Source organism: Leucopleurus acutus, assembly GCF_964270905.1.
Source record: "Leucopleurus acutus genome assembly, chromosome: 8".
Lineage (NCBI taxonomy): Eukaryota > Metazoa > Chordata > Mammalia > Artiodactyla > Delphinidae > Leucopleurus > Leucopleurus acutus.
This window is the reverse complement of record NC_139151.1, coordinates 69204439-69220660: the sequence shown is the minus strand read 5'-3', so window position 1 is coordinate 69220660 and position 16222 is coordinate 69204439. Positions and strand designations below refer to the sequence as shown.

General features: G+C 46.7%; 1 protein-coding gene across 2 annotated transcripts in view; it reads right to left on the bottom strand.

The window, feature by feature from the left end:
• Positions 1-764: 764 nt before the first annotated feature.
• INSC (INSC spindle orientation adaptor protein) overlaps positions 765-16222 on the bottom strand; it is a gene marked incomplete at both ends in the record, with an annotated part of 125629 nt that continues 110171 nt past the window's right edge. For both annotated transcript variants that reach the window (XM_082845259.1, XM_082845260.1), the window contains 4 exons: positions 765-893; positions 7137-7213; positions 8687-8842; positions 12977-13043. In XM_082845259.1, the coding sequence (XP_082701385.1) occupies positions 765-893; positions 7137-7213; positions 8687-8842; positions 12977-13043 (429 nt within the window). The remainder of the gene's footprint in view (positions 894-7136; positions 7214-8686; positions 8843-12976; positions 13044-16222) is intronic.

The window sequence follows — 16222 nt, the reverse complement described above, 5'->3', positions numbered from 1 at the left end:
CCACTACTTTCAAGTATACTTTTGAAGAGGTATTTTTCAGTAAAACCTCATCTGATGATACTGTTTACCGTGAGGTTAAAGAAGAGCAAGCTAAGGGAAACTGAGTTCCTGGGACTTTGGAAACCTTTTGATTTCTCACTAAATCACTCAGAAATTAACCCATTTATGCAGCTATGAAAACAATATACTTTCTATGCAGTTTTAATAGTTGAGAAAGTTTTTGTGGCATGAAAACTTGGGAAGCAAGAAGTTAGCCTAAGACATAATTTAATCAGAAAATTCAAGACACGTTTCATGTGATTTCATTTATTAAAGAATAAAACTAGAACTTCCAGTATATTCTTTCCAACTATGAAATGCATTTAAAATATTTTAGAAAGAGCAATTCCAACTTTAAAAAAAAGAAAAACTGCTGGACAGCTAAAATACTCTTGTTACCAGATTTTGTTTTAAAAAAAATGAAGCAAGGTTATATAGTGAGAGTAGAGAAAGCAAAAGAAAGTGAAATCACCCATGACAATCTGTCATATTAGCCATTATGCATTTCAACATCTGCAACTGAAAAGTCACAGAAGTCAAAAAATAAAAACAAAAAAGACTCCCAAGGACCACAAACTGCCTGATGATGTTGCTATAATGTTTAGCCCTCTGTTAATTTCACATAAAAAATAAATTAAGTATAAATAAGGAGGTGAGGGGGCTGGTGTGTGGTCAGGTGCGTTAACAGGTATGTACTCAGAGGGGGCTTTTGTCTCCCATACTTGCTACACAAAACTCTCCTCCATGTTGCTGCAGAGTAAGAAAGAGTCCACAAGCCGGGGCTGGACCAGCTGCTGGAAGTCAGAGTCCTGGAGGCCTTCAGGACAGACCCCGGCCAATCTACGCAGAGCAGCCTGAGGAGAAAACAGAAGAGATCAGACTGCGCCTTCAACTTCCCTGAGAGATGCATTTCAGTAAGTGGCTCATTTACCAGCCCAGTTTGAGCTGATCATCACCTTGACACCTTAGTGATATGGTCCTTTTTGTCACTTGGTCACCATAGCAACCTTATTACATAGTCACCTGATTTCAATGGTACCTTGATCACTAAAGGGGATGTCATCTGAAAGTTTTCATGATCTTAATTAGTCTTGCCATCTTGGTTTTTCAGTCATCTTAGGAAACTGATTGTTTTGAAGATCTGTCATTTTAAGGATTTGGTCAATTTAGTGACATATTTAAGTTGAAGATTTATCTTAGAGACTGGAACTACCAGAGGCATCAGCGGAATTATATTCTCACTTGCAGGTCTTTATAGAAACCTTAGAACAGCAAGGGCTATTGATTTATCCATAAATTCAGCAAGGTTCTGAGCAAAGCATTTTGGGATGGGAAGGAGGGGAGAGGGAGAGAAGAAGGAGGGTCATAAAGTTAAAGGAAATGGAATTTCTGCCACCAAGATGGGGATGAACAGGAAAGAGAAGTGCAGGCAGAATGAAACTACTGCCCAGGTCCCCATACAATGAGTGTTGCACTCTTCCCTGAGTACGCCATCTTGTTTTACATCCATGTGCCCTTGCTCAGATCTTTCCCATGATGTGAAACCCCTCCCCAACTGTTTTTTAGGTGTTTATTCCCACACCAGACTCTAAGCTCCTTAAGGATAGAGACTGTTTTATTTTTCTCTGTATCTACAAAGGTATGCTGAAAAAAAAAAAAAAAAACAAATGTTGAGTTCTACTGCTAGAGTAACCTGAAACTATAAACGTGAGCTGTGTACCTACCTAGACCTCTTTGCCAGTTAGCTGAGGCCATGCATACTAAGTGCCCAATGAATATTAATTCCTTCCATCTTTCTCAAGCCTGAACAGAGCAAGGAACAAGGTGGGAGCTTAAGGATGCCCTTCCCTTGGGAAACAAAGAGAGAGGGGACTATCTTGAGTGGCAGAAGAAGCAAAGAAGGAGGAATGCCCACTCTTACTGAGTGTCTACATAGTATCTCATTTAATCCCCACAGGATACAGCAAGGTAAGTATCATGATATCCAATTTAGAAATAAGGAGACAGACTCAGAGAGCAAAAGTGGCCTTCCCAAGATCACACAGCAGCCCAGCTCCAGGGCCTTCATACCTACACACACACAGACAGGATGCTGCAAGCCCAGGACACTAGGTTATAATGAGTACAAGGCAAACATATAGCTCATTACCTAGACATGAGAAGTAATCTATTGCTGAGAAATCGCCAAGTTGGTGAAAAGAGAGGATGGCTTAAGTTGTCTGTTGGACTAACAGACACTGCCATGTCCAAGCTGGTTCAAGGAGAAGGGATATGCATCTCTGTTCATATGAGCAGGGTCTTAGACGATGGTGGCAGGAAGGAGAATCCAGGTGACTGTCTCTAACTAGTGTGTCCTGCCTCTCCTGGGGTATGATTTCCCCAAGGGCTAAAAGGCTGAACTCCATTGCACTTTCTGATTCCTCTGGGCTCCAACTGGGAGAAATAACCTTACTGCCTTTGAGTTGTTAAAGTAAAAATGGAACCAGGGATCTTCCACAGATATGAGAATATAAAACCATCGATGTATTTTACATCATCAAGCATAAAAATAAAGCAAAAGAGAGGGAAGAAAAAAAGAGAGACAAATAGATAGAAAATAAACTCATGAAAAGAGAAAATGTAGAAGAAAATAATAGACAGAAAAAAAGAGACAGCATCAGAAAAACAGAACAAGAAGGAACTATTAAAAGAGAGAGGGCTTCCCTGGTGGTGCAGTGGTTAAGAATCTGTCTGCCAATGCAGGGGACACGGGTTCGAGCCCTGGTCTGGGAAGATCCCACATGCCACGGAGCAACTAAGCCCGTGTGTCACAACTACTGAGCCTGCGCTCTAGAGCCCGCAAGCCACAACTGCTGAGTCTGTGAGCCACAACTATTGAAGCCCATGTGCCTAGAGCCCATGCTCTGCAACAAGAGAAGCCACCGCACTGAGAAGCCCATTCACCAAAACGAAAAGTAGCCCCCACTCGCTGCAACTAGAGAAAGCCCATGCACAGCAATAAAGACCCAACGCAGCCAAAAATTAATTAATTAATTAATTTTTAAAAAAGAGAGAGAGAGATGAACTTGGGAAAGAGAAGAGACCAAGCATAACAGAGAGATCAAGAGAGAAAGAGATGGTATCAGAGAAAAAGAGAGCACACCCTGGGGATGGGAGGATAATAGGAGAGAGATAGGAGGAGGTGAAGAGGTAGTAGAGATGGGGGAGAGGACTAAAGGGATAAAAAGAATGGGGGAGGGGAAAGAAGGAGAGAGAAACATCCCTAAGGGAGGAGGCAGCCTCTAGACAGAGAGAAAAGCAAAAGCAAAACACAAGAGAGAGAGAACTAGAAACAGACCCCAAAAACCATGAAGGCAAATAGATACCCTCCTCTCGCCAGGGTCCTCAGAAAGTGTGCAGGGTTCATCATGAGCCCAAATGGTCTCAGAGCACCCCCTCCTCAGCATCCAGGAGCTCAAAGGGTCCTTCACCCTTCTGAAGCCTTTTACTTGGCCTCCGCTTTCCTCAGAAGGTTAACAACCTTCCCAGCATCTCATTCCCAGACAGTCTGAAAACACGCAAGAATTAAGCCCCATACCCCACTGACAGCCGCTTCATTAAGGAAAAATCAATTCTGTTTGCAAGAGACAATCCATGCTGCCACTTTTCCAGATGTGGGAGATGATAATTGAAATGTCCTCCCTTCACCTGAATAGAGTCTTTAAAACTGGGAAGAAGGCTTGGGGAGGGGCAGGAGAGGTAGCCTCCAACTCCATCCGCCAGGCCAGGCTCCAAGCAGCCCCCATCTCACCAGCCAGGGGGCTGCACTCAAGTATGGAGCCCCTTCTGGGAGACAAAGCACGAACACCCACCAACACTGGGGGCTGGGGGCTGAGCAGACAAGTCCATCAGTCCCTCAGCCAGGCAAGAAACAGTCACCAAACCCAAGGTCCCATGGAGATACAAGAGCTGGAAAAGGGACCCAGCCATGAGAAGGTTCCAGGGTAGAGGGGGAGAAATACAGATCCCCTCCCATGAGCCAAGGTAGCATGACTAGGGCCACAAGCCATAAGGGGACAACGCATGGCTGGAAACAAGATGGTCAGGGCAAAAAGTCAAGACATCCAGCATCAGACAGGCCTGTGTTTGAATTCCAAGAGCCTCCCCTTATGACACCTAAAACACAGGATAACACAACATGCTTCCTGCTGGGGAAAATAAAATACGAGCAGGCAGGTCCAAGCCGCAGAGAACTCCCAGGAAGCCTCAAGGAGGAGGATTTTGATATGAGCCTTGAAGGCGGTGCTGGCAGAGCTATAGAGAGGACATCTGCTTGGGACAAGGGCCAAAGCACAGTGTCAGGGTGGTTCAGGGCATTCTGACCCGAGCTGGACAGGGCCTGGAGGCAGTGGATGGCCTTCAGACCCCAGGTGGGTCAGAGCCAGGCTGTGAAGGGCTAAGTATGTGGACAGTAGGCCATAGGTAACAGGGAACCAGGGAAGGGGTGCTCATGGAAAGGTCATGATTGTAAACTGTCATGAGGAAAATGAGGCCAGCAGCCACATGAAGGATGGATTCAGAAGGAAGGGGCTCTATTCAGCATCCAGCAACCTGTCCACAAGGAGAAATGTAATCCCTTTACCACCAGAAAGTCCTTCAAGTGATTGAACATAGAGGCCAAGCCCTTCTGTGTGCTCTCCTTCAAACTCATGATAAAAATGGAAAAGGAATCATAGCAAGCCCACGTGTCTGAAAGGAGCTTTATAGTTTCTCAACATTTTCTCAGGCCTATTCAGTGTCAGGCAGTTGCTGGCTGCCCAAGTTGTGAAGATAAGGTAGTTGGGGCCAATGATTATGTGTTTGCCAGGTATTAACTGTCTCCGTTTACTCACTAGACCAGACAAAATTAAGGCCTGTGAACTTGCATGAAAAAAATTACACCTTTACATTCACTGGCCTCTAACTGAAACAGCCTTTCCTTCAGCTGTGTGTGAATGTAGCAACAGATCGAGACGTCTCAGCGGTGCCTGTTACTTGTTCACCAATAGAAATCACAGACACTTTTGTAACTGAGCAGGACCCTATGGGGCCTTCCTGGAACAGCACCCCCCTCCACATCCTCTACCTGTCTGTAGAAAAACTTTAGTCTCCTGGGCTTCCCCGAGTCCCAAAGAGTACATTTAATCAGAGAAGTGAGAAAATGCAGAAAGAAAGGAAAACAGTCAAGCAAGACAAACTAATAAGAGTTTAGCCATTAAACAAAGTCAAGGACCTTTAGTTCCTCCTCAGGGGATATAGATAAAATTCTGAGCCATGTCCTTTGAACTCTTTTACAGATACTGAAACCTCCACCAGGTGGAAGAAGTTAACTGTATGCTGCCCACATAGACCCCAGACCTGTTGGAACCAGAAGGTTGATGATGCTGACTCCTGATTTACCTCATCACCAACCAATCAGAAGGATGTCCGTGAGCTGATCACACACCACACAACCCCCCTCCCTCACCCTGTCTTTAAAAATCTTTCCCTGAAAGCCTTCAGAGAGTTTGGGTCTTTTAAGCCCTATCTACCTGGACTCCTCACTTGGCAACCTGCAGTACCCACTGCACTTTCCTTCACCACAACCCAGTGTCAGTCGATTGGCTTTACTGTGCATGGGCAAGCAGACCCAAGTTTGGTTCAGTAAATGACATTTTTGGAGGTACCTTCAATATTATTTATGCTCATTGCTAGTGAAGACTTGAGGCTAGCTTTTATTTAAGGAGCTAATTTAAAAGTGTATATATATATATATATATATATATATATATATATATATATAAAAACATATCACCTGCTTTGATAGTCTAATAATTATTTTAATATGATGGTTTTCCTTTTAATTCTATATATTTTACTATATACATTTAAAACCTAATACTGAGAAGGGGTCCATAAGCTTCTCCAGCTCACCCAAGGCACAAAAAGGGTGAAGGTTGTTCTGCATGTACCAGAATAAAAGGCCCAACAGAGCTGAAATTTTTGTCTTTTCCCCCCCCCCACATCTGTATCCCCAAAGCCCAGAAGAGTGCATGGCTCATAGAATCACTTAGCAAATATTTACTGAATAAAATTTACAGCACTTAGTGACCTACCCAATGTCACACGGCTCATTAATGGTAAAACCAAGACAGGTGTGTCTGACTGTAATGCCTGCTGCTCCTACCACCGTACAATGCCTGTCAGGAGCTCCCAGAAATGGGATGAGCTCAGTTAAAAAAAAAAAAAAAAAAAAAAGGACAGGGTGAGAAGGGACTTTATTGTGAAACAGCTTGAAAGACCTCTAGATCCACCCCTTCTGCACAAAGATCTGCACAGTCAAAGAGGACAAATCAAAGATCTGGCGCCCCCTTCTGGAAGTTAAAGGGCTTTTACAGTGGGCTTCCCTGCTCCTGGATGCTTCCAGCTGCTCTGCTCTAGGATTTAATACAGCCCAGCAGGGAGGATATAGAGACAGGTTGGGTGTTCCCCATCTGGTGCTGCTGGTACTTTCATGCTGGACCCAAGCATCAAGAAGTTGGGTGGAGACCTCCCAGGATGTGCTAGCTTGGTTGAGGGTGAAGATCCTGGGGACTGGCTGAATAATCCTCTGTCCTGTCCTGTCCTACTCCACAAAGGAGGAGGGAGCTACGAAGCTGGAAGAGAACCAATAGAGCGGCTCTATCTGAGGAGGAAAGGAGGCTTTCTCACAGTGTCCACTTTGGAACAGGCAGAAGACATCTTACCCTAGCTACCACATGCTGCAAGCACCATAGCATCACCACCATCACCCAGCATCCTGCCAGCTGGGCCCCTCTGGTCTAGACCTGCTGTCAGATCCCCCAGGACCTCAAAGGTACTAAATGTGTGGTAATGGGGGTTGCCCAGGCCTCTGCCTTTCACGTATATGACCTCATATAATTTTCATCACAGTCTTATGAATTAAGTGAAACAAGTATTACTCTTTTAAAGAGAAAAATGGAAATCCAGAATAAGTTGTCCGGCTTACCCAAGCCTGTCGTGGCACAGCCTGTTCCCCTGGTCCCTGGTCTGCAACCCCAAAGCCCAGGAAGAAAACTGGGGGAGGATTGGGAACTCACCAGGCAGGCCACCAGCACGGCGTCACTGCTGTTCCTCTTGGAGGGTGAGCGACAGAGTTCAATGAGGCGGGACATACCTGCGTGAGACACGGGGAGACCCTCACACCCAGGTCGGGGTGGGCCTGGCCAGGCCTGACCCAGAGGTGCTCCCATCTCTCACACACAGTCCTCTGCACGGGGTCCTGTGGAGGGAGGCGGCTGCCAATCGGCAGGGAAGACTTTCTGCTCCCTCAGGTGTAAATGGACCCTGGTCAGGGCCAGGATGAGCTGGAGCATCAAAACCAACCCCCTAAGTGCCAGAACACTGGCCAGGATGGAGTTCACCCACAGTGTGGAGGAATGAGCCACAGAAGATATTGCAGGTCTTCCCGAGAAGGAACTTCCCATGCAGGTTCTTCTGATTTTACCAGCTATAGTTAACATTTACATCTTTATCAGAGGAACTTCCTAGTACCTCTCCACCCCCAGCTGCCCATTTGAGTCAGAAAATATATTGTGGCTAAGATTATAGAAGACTACATTTGAGTACACTAATATTTCCTAAGCCTTTACAGAGGAAAGTCAAATAAATGACTTTGCTTTTCAACGCAAATTGACTTTTTCAAACTCTAACAATGGAAAAAAATAACTCATTATAAGATGGTATGAAAGGTATGCAGACAGATTCTGTATGTATGTATTTATCCTCCATAAAGTCATTTTGGAGCCAGAGCTCTCTGCTGCCCCAAGGCCACCTCTTGCTGTCCTCCAAGTGCCTGGGTGGTCGGCAACACTGCCGTCTCCTGCCTCTACCTGGGTGCCCTTTCCTAGCCCTCACAGCCGAATAACTTCCGGAGCCACAGCTGAAGAGTCACCTCCTTGTTACATTATTTGAACCACCCGGATAAGTGTGGGCTACTTCCTCTGTGTGCCAATTGTGTCACTGACATCCTTTGAGCATCGCTCTGTGATACTCAAATGTAAATTTTTCTTTCCATATCCACCACCTCCATTAGGCTATAGGCCGCTGTGGTTAGGACGCGGTTATAATCAGTGTTATATGCCCAGCACTCAGAACAGAGCCTACCATAGAGTGAGTGCTCTGGAAACATTTGTTGGGTAAATAAGTGACTGACTGAATGAACGAATGAGTGATTTAATGAAAGTTAATGGTGGATAAATGAAGTAATGAATGAGTTAATGAATGAATGAACAAAAGGATGAATTCATGAGTGAATGAATGTGTGGATAAATAAACAAATGAGTAAGCAAATAACTGAGTAAATGAATGAATGAGAAAATGAATGAGTGAATGGGGTCCTTGTTAACAGGAAGCCTACAAGTGAGTCACTCTTCTGGCCAACTTAAACCTCTCTAGACTCCTCCTCTCTCTTGCTTCAGCCCCAGGGGAAAGGAGGCTAAGTTGGGGCTGCACCCTGGGCCCCCATGCCAGCATCTCCCAGCACAGTCGGCCCTGCTCTGAGTCCTCTGTCACCACCGCCACCATGAAATCAGGACCGTTCCCAGCCCCGGCGCCCCTCTCCGCCCCTGACACAGCCAGCACCACTTACAACTCAGCCGCACGGCCTCCCGTGCCACATCTGGGTCTCGGCTGAGACGGGCCAGGGTCACTGCAGCCTTCTGCTGGACTCGCTCACAGGCCGCCACCTCGGCGGGGGTCCCAGACCTTGGCTTCTCAGACAGCAGGCCCATGATAAGCTGGACCCCTGGGTGGAAAGCGATGAACAGTTGGTAGCTGCCCAAGCAGGGAGACTTCCTCTGGGTGCAGGCTCAAGCAAAGGCTGTTGGGATGACTCGGGGCTCTCAACCACAGGAGGAACTTGGACAAGCCCTCCCTCCTCTTCTTCTCCTTCTGTCCTGGGGGAGTCTCTGATTCCACATACCAAGTCACTACACCCCTGGAAGGGACATCTGGAGGATATCCTTTTAATTTCCTTTAAATGCTATAACAGCTTTTACTACATCCCTGATGCTGTGCTAAATACACAGTAAATGCACGAACCCTAAAACCTCCCAATAGCCTCATAAACTAAGCACTATATAATAATTCACTTTGAGGCACAGAGAGAGGTGAAGTATCTTGCCCAGGGTCACACAGTAAGTAGCTGTAGAGCTGGTGTCAGAACCCAGATAATCTGGTTACCCTCCGTCATCTCTTTACCTCTGATGCTGGTTGCATCTGAGACAGGTCCAGAGGTAATGGGTCCCCCTGGTGGGAGGTGACCCAAACCTAGACTGGATAATCACTAGATCAAATGTTTTAGAGGGGTATCATGTACTGGAAGGGTGTGGAGTAGCTGGACCGAGACATTTAGGCTTGAATTTGGTCAGCTGAGAACCTCTCCACCCTTCCCTGAAGCCAGATCTGTCCTCTGATTGGCTTACAAAACCACACCCACATCCAGTCCCACGTCATGCCTTTGCCCATCTAATTCTTTCTGCAGGGGATGTCCTTTTGCCTCTCACTCTCCATTTAAATCATTCCCATCCTGCAGGTTGTAGTAAAAGTCCATCTTCTGTGGGAGGTATTCCTCAGCTGCCCCAGCCCACACGCTTCTTTCCTGCACAGAGTGGCACTTGCCAGCTTAGAAATTCAACCAAATATGGCCCACAGGTGTATTTTTGCTTTTTTTCTTGCTTTACACAATGTCTAATTTTTTAAGAAGTTTTTGCTAATATGCAAATTGGGAGATTTCTATAAAAATCCAGATTTCTGGCATCTGAAAAATTACTTCCTGATCTGAGAACACTGGGCCCACATTTCTGCATAACAACAATTTGCTGAAGCTTATTATAAGCTTACTCTTTGAAATGAGATTGATCCAGTCCATGTTGAGCCCACGTCATCCATTTATATCACCTGTGTGGGTCCTGCAGGCATCTGAGTTTGCAACCTGTAACTTAGACCATAGAATCCGAAGGGTCCTTAGAGTTCTTCTAGCCCAGCCCCTGCCTCTCTCCCCCATTTCACAGACGAGTACCTGAGGTGTGGAGAGATGAAGTGACTTCTCAAGTTCACATAGGAGTCACTTCCAGGCCAGTACCTCAGTCACGTGCCTCTCCAAATCTTACTTGAACCAGATGCAACTTCTAAGCCTCCTAGATCCCAGTTCAGGGGGCAGTGAGTAACTTAGTTGTGGACCCTGAGGTTATTCAGTCCTGAGGAGGGGCCATTTCTCTCTCTGGTGAGCTGTGTAAGTGCCCCATTTCTCCCCCCTACAGCCTCAGGGGATGCTGCAGGCCCTCCCTTTCTTAGCCCCTATTGGCTCTGCCACCACAAACTCTGATCCTGGGGCAAGGAGCTTCTCTCCAAACCCCTTCCCTGGCCACTGAATGGAACACGGTCTTCTGGCTTCTTATGCCCACAATGTCCCTAAGACAAAGTCATAGCTATTAATGTCCTGAGTATATATGGCATGGCCTATGGGGACATAAACAGGGGGCACCAAAATGACAACTTCAGGAAGTGCCACAAGATTAAGAAATATTACTAATTCCTCCAGGTCAAGGTTCCCATGAAGAAGCCATTTTCCAAATCCCAGCTTCGTACCTAGAGTCTGACAAAAAATAGTTTCTCATATACGACCAGGTGAGCACCATGGGGGCAAGGATTTTTGTCCACTTCCTGAATGGGTATATCCAAAGCATTCGGAATAGTGCTTAGCTCAGATATTTGGGAATGAATATCAAATGAATGAATGTGAATGTATTCATGTTAGAAGCCTTACAAATGTATAAAAAACAAAGTTTCCTTTAAATGTATACCTTATAAGTCTTATCCAGAAAAAGATAAGATGCAATGAAATTGGGGCTGCCTACAAAATCCAGAATGTGTTTCCTAAGTTCTGGTCAGGCTCCGTGCCACAAAAGTTGCCTGAGAGTTGTGGGCAGTTACAGCTTAGAGACCAGGTCCCAAGGCCATGTTCCCTCCTCAACATTCTCTCCAGCTCAGCCCCAGCCCCTGAGGGAGAAGTAAAACTAGCTGAAAGGGCAATACTGATGCCACTGGATTGACAAATAAGAGCTTGGACTGCCCTGGCCTGCCTCCCAGTGTAAGGGTGACCAGTGGTCAGAGTTTCTGACCTTCCAGTATGGCCCATTCATCCAGCTCCCCACCACCAACACTCACACACAGTTTAGGGCAGGACAGAGACAAAATCACCAGGCTTCAGGACAAAGCATGTCAGAGTCTCAAGCATCCTGGTGGGAGGACTTCCTTTCAAAGCATAATGAGGCTTGCCCTGTCCAGACCAAGGAGTCCTACTGTCTTCCAGTGATCCCTGGCTGAATCACCTCCACTGCTGGTCCCTCAAATCCTGACCCACTTTGCTAAATAGTTTCTTCATCAAACTCTCTTCACTTAAACCCTATGAGACGGCCACTGTTTCCTGAAAGAGCAGATACACATAGCACAGAGCTCATTCTGTGCCTGACACTCTTCTAACGTGCTTTATATTAATCCCCACATCATCCCTGTGAGGTAGATATTACTATTGTTCCCATTTTGCAGATGGAAAAATGGAGGTCACAAAACTAGTAAATAACAGAGCCAGGATTCAAGCCCAGGCAATCGTTTCCAGTCTTCACAGTCTCAACCACTATGCCCTCCTTCCTCTGCTGCATTACTTTACCGCAGATGTCACGCTTTTGTCATGTTATCACTTTTGTCCAGGTGGGGTCTCCTTCTAGACTGTGTGAGATACTCTAGAACAAAGGCAAGGACTTAACTTACCTCTGTGTCCTCACTGTCCAGCACAATGCCAAGAACCTAGTAGGTCTCAATAACTTTACTGAATGAGCCCGTCAACAGCACTTTGTAAACCATAAAATCCTCCACAGATGCCAGATACTCCAATCCCAAATCCATTGGCCTATGGAGACCCACTCCCACTGACCACTTGAACTACAGGCTCTGGGTGCTGAAGGAACAGGCCATAAAAGACACCCCTTCAGCCTCTCAGCCTCAGCCAGCTCAACCAAGTTTCTCATTATTAGCCCAATCACATAAAATTAACACAAAATGATGCCTTTCCATTAGTAATAGAGCAATGGGGGATGGGGAGTGTGTACATGTGTTACAACAGCGGGGCAACCAGGGAGAAGGGGCTTAACAGGCGCAGAGGCAGCTGCCTAGGCTCCCAGCACGCTCCTCGTTAGCATCTCCTGGTTTCCAGCTGGTTGCTAATTGCTCTCCTATTTCTCAGTCACAGGAAGCCCTCACCACTTTGTTCCCAGCTGCAAGGCAGCCAGCTGACCTGCCCTCCAGCGGAGACCTCTTAGATCAGCTTCCGGGCACCTCGCCCGAACCTTGGTGACACCGTCCGCATGAGGTGGGAGGAGGGGAGCAAGAGGAAAAAGATGCTCTCAGGTGAGGCATCAAGGGATGCAGCTGCCCTGACCTGATCCCCCACCCTTCGGCTTTCCACTGTGGCCAAACCCAATATGATGAGAATGATTTAAAGTTGGAATGCATCCTTTGTAGGAATAGATTTTTACTTCTGGATCATAGTGAAATCTGTCTTCCCTTCACCACCCTGACTGAAATAGCCAACTGCCACCCTCCTACCTTGGGTTTACCTTATCTTCTTCCCCGCTTTACTTTCTGCATCTGATGTTCTCTTCTTTTGTTCCGTGTCTGCCTCCCACTAGATTGAAGCCCCGTGGAAGCAAGAAAACACTTACATATTGGCCCACTTGCCCACGTAAGCACGCATTCATGTGCTCCTGCAAGTGTGGAGACCCACACGCACAAATACATAGGCCTTCACACAAACACAAAGGCACAGGGTCCCACAGAGCCACATAACCTGTACGGCAGGCACACCACTGAAAAGACATACCGTTCTCCTGAATGATGTCAGAGGCACACTGCTCTAGGACAGACATGTTTGCCAAGATGGTCACAATCTGGAAAAGAGGATTGAGAAGCTAAGAAAATGGGAACACCTGTACTGACAGGTGAGCCAGGAGCTCTACAAAGCTTTCCCTTAGCCCGTGACTCCTTATGGTCCACCTGGCCCATCCTTCCATGGTACTTTCTTCCATCCTCGTGGGCTTCTGCCACTCAGATGTGTTTCCCCAGTGACTGATGCCCATTCTTCAGCATGTGACTCTGGGGTGGCCCCCAGGGGCCCCAGGACACTGCAGGTGAGAACAGGGTCACCTGAGTGAAGATGGAACCTCATCATCTTTCTGCAGGGTCCCTTGGCCCCAGGCCCTGAAATGCATACGGAACTGGCAGATTTTTGGCTAACCCCTGCCCTGGATTGGGTTCCCTCCAATCCCAGCTTCTTGCCCTGATACGGAACCCCACCTACTTTCAACCCGAAATGAATGGAGACTAAGGTTAAGACAGAGATCATGACTAGGAAACTGAAGGCAGCATTACACCGTAAGCTTCAGGTATTGTATGGAATCTGATGAGACTTCATGCTCAGCTACACTTTATAAGCCTGTGGGCTGCAAGCCTTGCTTGTCAGGCATGGCTGAAGGGTTCTGCCTGTAGGAAAGCGATGCTGACACCAGGTAAACACAGACCCTTGGTTACAACCTCGTGGGCTGAGCAGCCAACAGCCCACCCCAACCCTGCCCCCTGGCACAGTCAAGTTTGCACAGAGAACTCACAGCACAAAACTGGATTAAGGATGGGCCAGCAAGGGACCTCCTACAGACCCCAAACTGTAGAGGGTGCCAAACACCACTGGAATATGTTGGAAACGTGGCACCTGTTAACTCAGATGCCACCCATGACACTGCTCCTGACATTAAATTTAGCAAAATTAAAATCCACCCACTTCCATGGAAGTGAACAGCACTCTCAAGTGGTAATTAAAATCAATAATAAAATAAAATAATATTTTTTCCTTGGTGCAGGCCTATCTCTCTTGAAAGATTTCTTCAAAGCCTGTCACATGGTATAACTGGAGGCTGTGCCAGTTAACAGTCTCCTGACACAGTTCAGGCAGCTTAGTTCTGAAACTGAATAATGAGTAGTAATGTGATGTTGACCAACAAAGCGTATTATCTAGATTTTAATGGGTTCAACATTGGCATATTACTCTGGATAATAAATGCATGTAACAAATCTCTATAGGAAGGGAAAAGTTTGCCACATTTATAGAATATCTATCTCCTCTGTTCCCCACTAAATACGTGCTAGAAAGGGATATGCCTCCTTAGGCTGCTGTGGCATCCTTATGTGTCAGCCCTTCCAGCTCGGACCTGGTAAGGGGCCTGGGTAGGCAAGTATGATGGGGTGGGTGGCCAGGGGAGGGACAGGACTTACACCAAAAGCTTCATCCTGAAGACCACTCTGCACCACCAGATATTTTATGAGGGGAGTGACAAACTCCTATTTGCATTTTAGAAAGGTAATAGCACTGAAGGAGGGTTAGTCCTTGGAAGCTCTTTCTTCCTACCCTTTCAGGATTGTGAGTGTTTGTGGGCTGAGTGAAAGGAGTTAGAAGAAAAATATAGGTAGAAGATGCAGTCAAAAAATAGAAGCTTCCCAAGGGATTTCCCTTGTGGCCCACTGGTTAAGAATCCACCTGCCAACGCAGGTGACGCAGGCGACACGGGTTCGAGCCCTGGTCCAGGAAGATCCCATGTGCCGCGGAGCAACTAAGCCCGTGCACCACAACTACTGAGCCTGTGCTCTAGAGCCGGCGAGCCACAACTACTGAGCCCGTGTGCCACAGCTATCGAAGCCTGCATGCCTACAGAGCCCTGCTCCGCAACGAGAGGTTACCGCATTGAGAAGCCTGAGCACCACAACGAAGAGTAGCCCCTGCTCGACACAACTAGAGAAAGCCTGCACACAGCAGCAAAGACCCAATGCAGCCAAAAATAAATAAATAAATTTATTTTTAAAAAGAAAAAGCATCAAATATTCAATAGCATTTTGTTTAAAAAATAAAAAATAGAAGGTTCCCAAGAGGCATAAAGTGTGCAGTCTTATGAGGAAGGAGACACAAGGCCAAGCCTGTACCAAACTGTGGTTCACTTGGCCTTCTCTGGGCTGTAAGCAGTAGCAGGGGGCACAGGCTCTGTTCTCACCACTAAGGGACAGCTCCACTCCAACCATCATCAGCCTGGCCACTGAATAAAGATGGTTGCTTGACATACAGAACCAAAAGAGAAGGAAGGTAGGGAGGGAGGGAGGAAGGAAAGAAGGAAAAGAAAGGCAACATAAAGGAAAAGGAGGGCTTCCCTGGTGGCGCAGTGGTTGAGAGTCCACCTGCCAATGCAGGGGACACAGGTTTGTGCCCCAGTCCGGGAAGATCCCACATGCCGCGGAGCGGCTGGGCCCGTGAGCCATGGCCGCTGAGCCTGCGCGTCCAGAGCCTGTGCTCCGCAACGGGAGAGGCCACAACAGTGAGAGGCCCGCGTACCGGAAAAAAAAAAAAAGGAAAAGGAAACCTTTGTCTGCAGCATCAGGTTCATTACACCGCAATTATTAGCTGTGTCACAGGCACAGGTAGGTCTTTGTGTCAGACTAATTTAGATCCTGTTAATGAAAATTACTTCCTCTTTACAGAACCTGTACCCCATGTGGTTTTCTGAGGTGCAGATGAAGTATTCAATTAAGCACAATTTGAATAAATGCCAATTATGCCCTGCTTTGAGTCCCCCCTTTGAAACATCCTTGTATGTGCCCTGGTATAGACAGGAAGGCAGATCAACAATGTTTCTCTTCACAGTCAAATCCAGGGATGAGATTTTAGGGACAACTGGTTTACCTTGTTGGCTACAAGATAGCAATGCTGTCGGTGGAGAGAGTACAGGAGCCAGACAAACAGTTTTCCCCTGGCCCAGGCTAAGTCATTCCTGTCTGATGGTTTTTAATTAAGTCCTATTCCTCCTGAGTGAGAGGCTACTGATCCCTCTGTAGTTATTAGGGGAATCAGAGGGTATCAGCCTCAAGAGAGGTTCTAGGTAAGAGGCAGTATAGCATAGTGGCTACGTGCATGGACAAACCCTGTTCCAAATCTTGGCTCTGTCATTATTTTCCATCTGATCTTGACCATGTTACTTAACCTTTCTGTGCCTTGGTTAGTGAGGTATATTCGTTTTCTATTGCTGCTAAA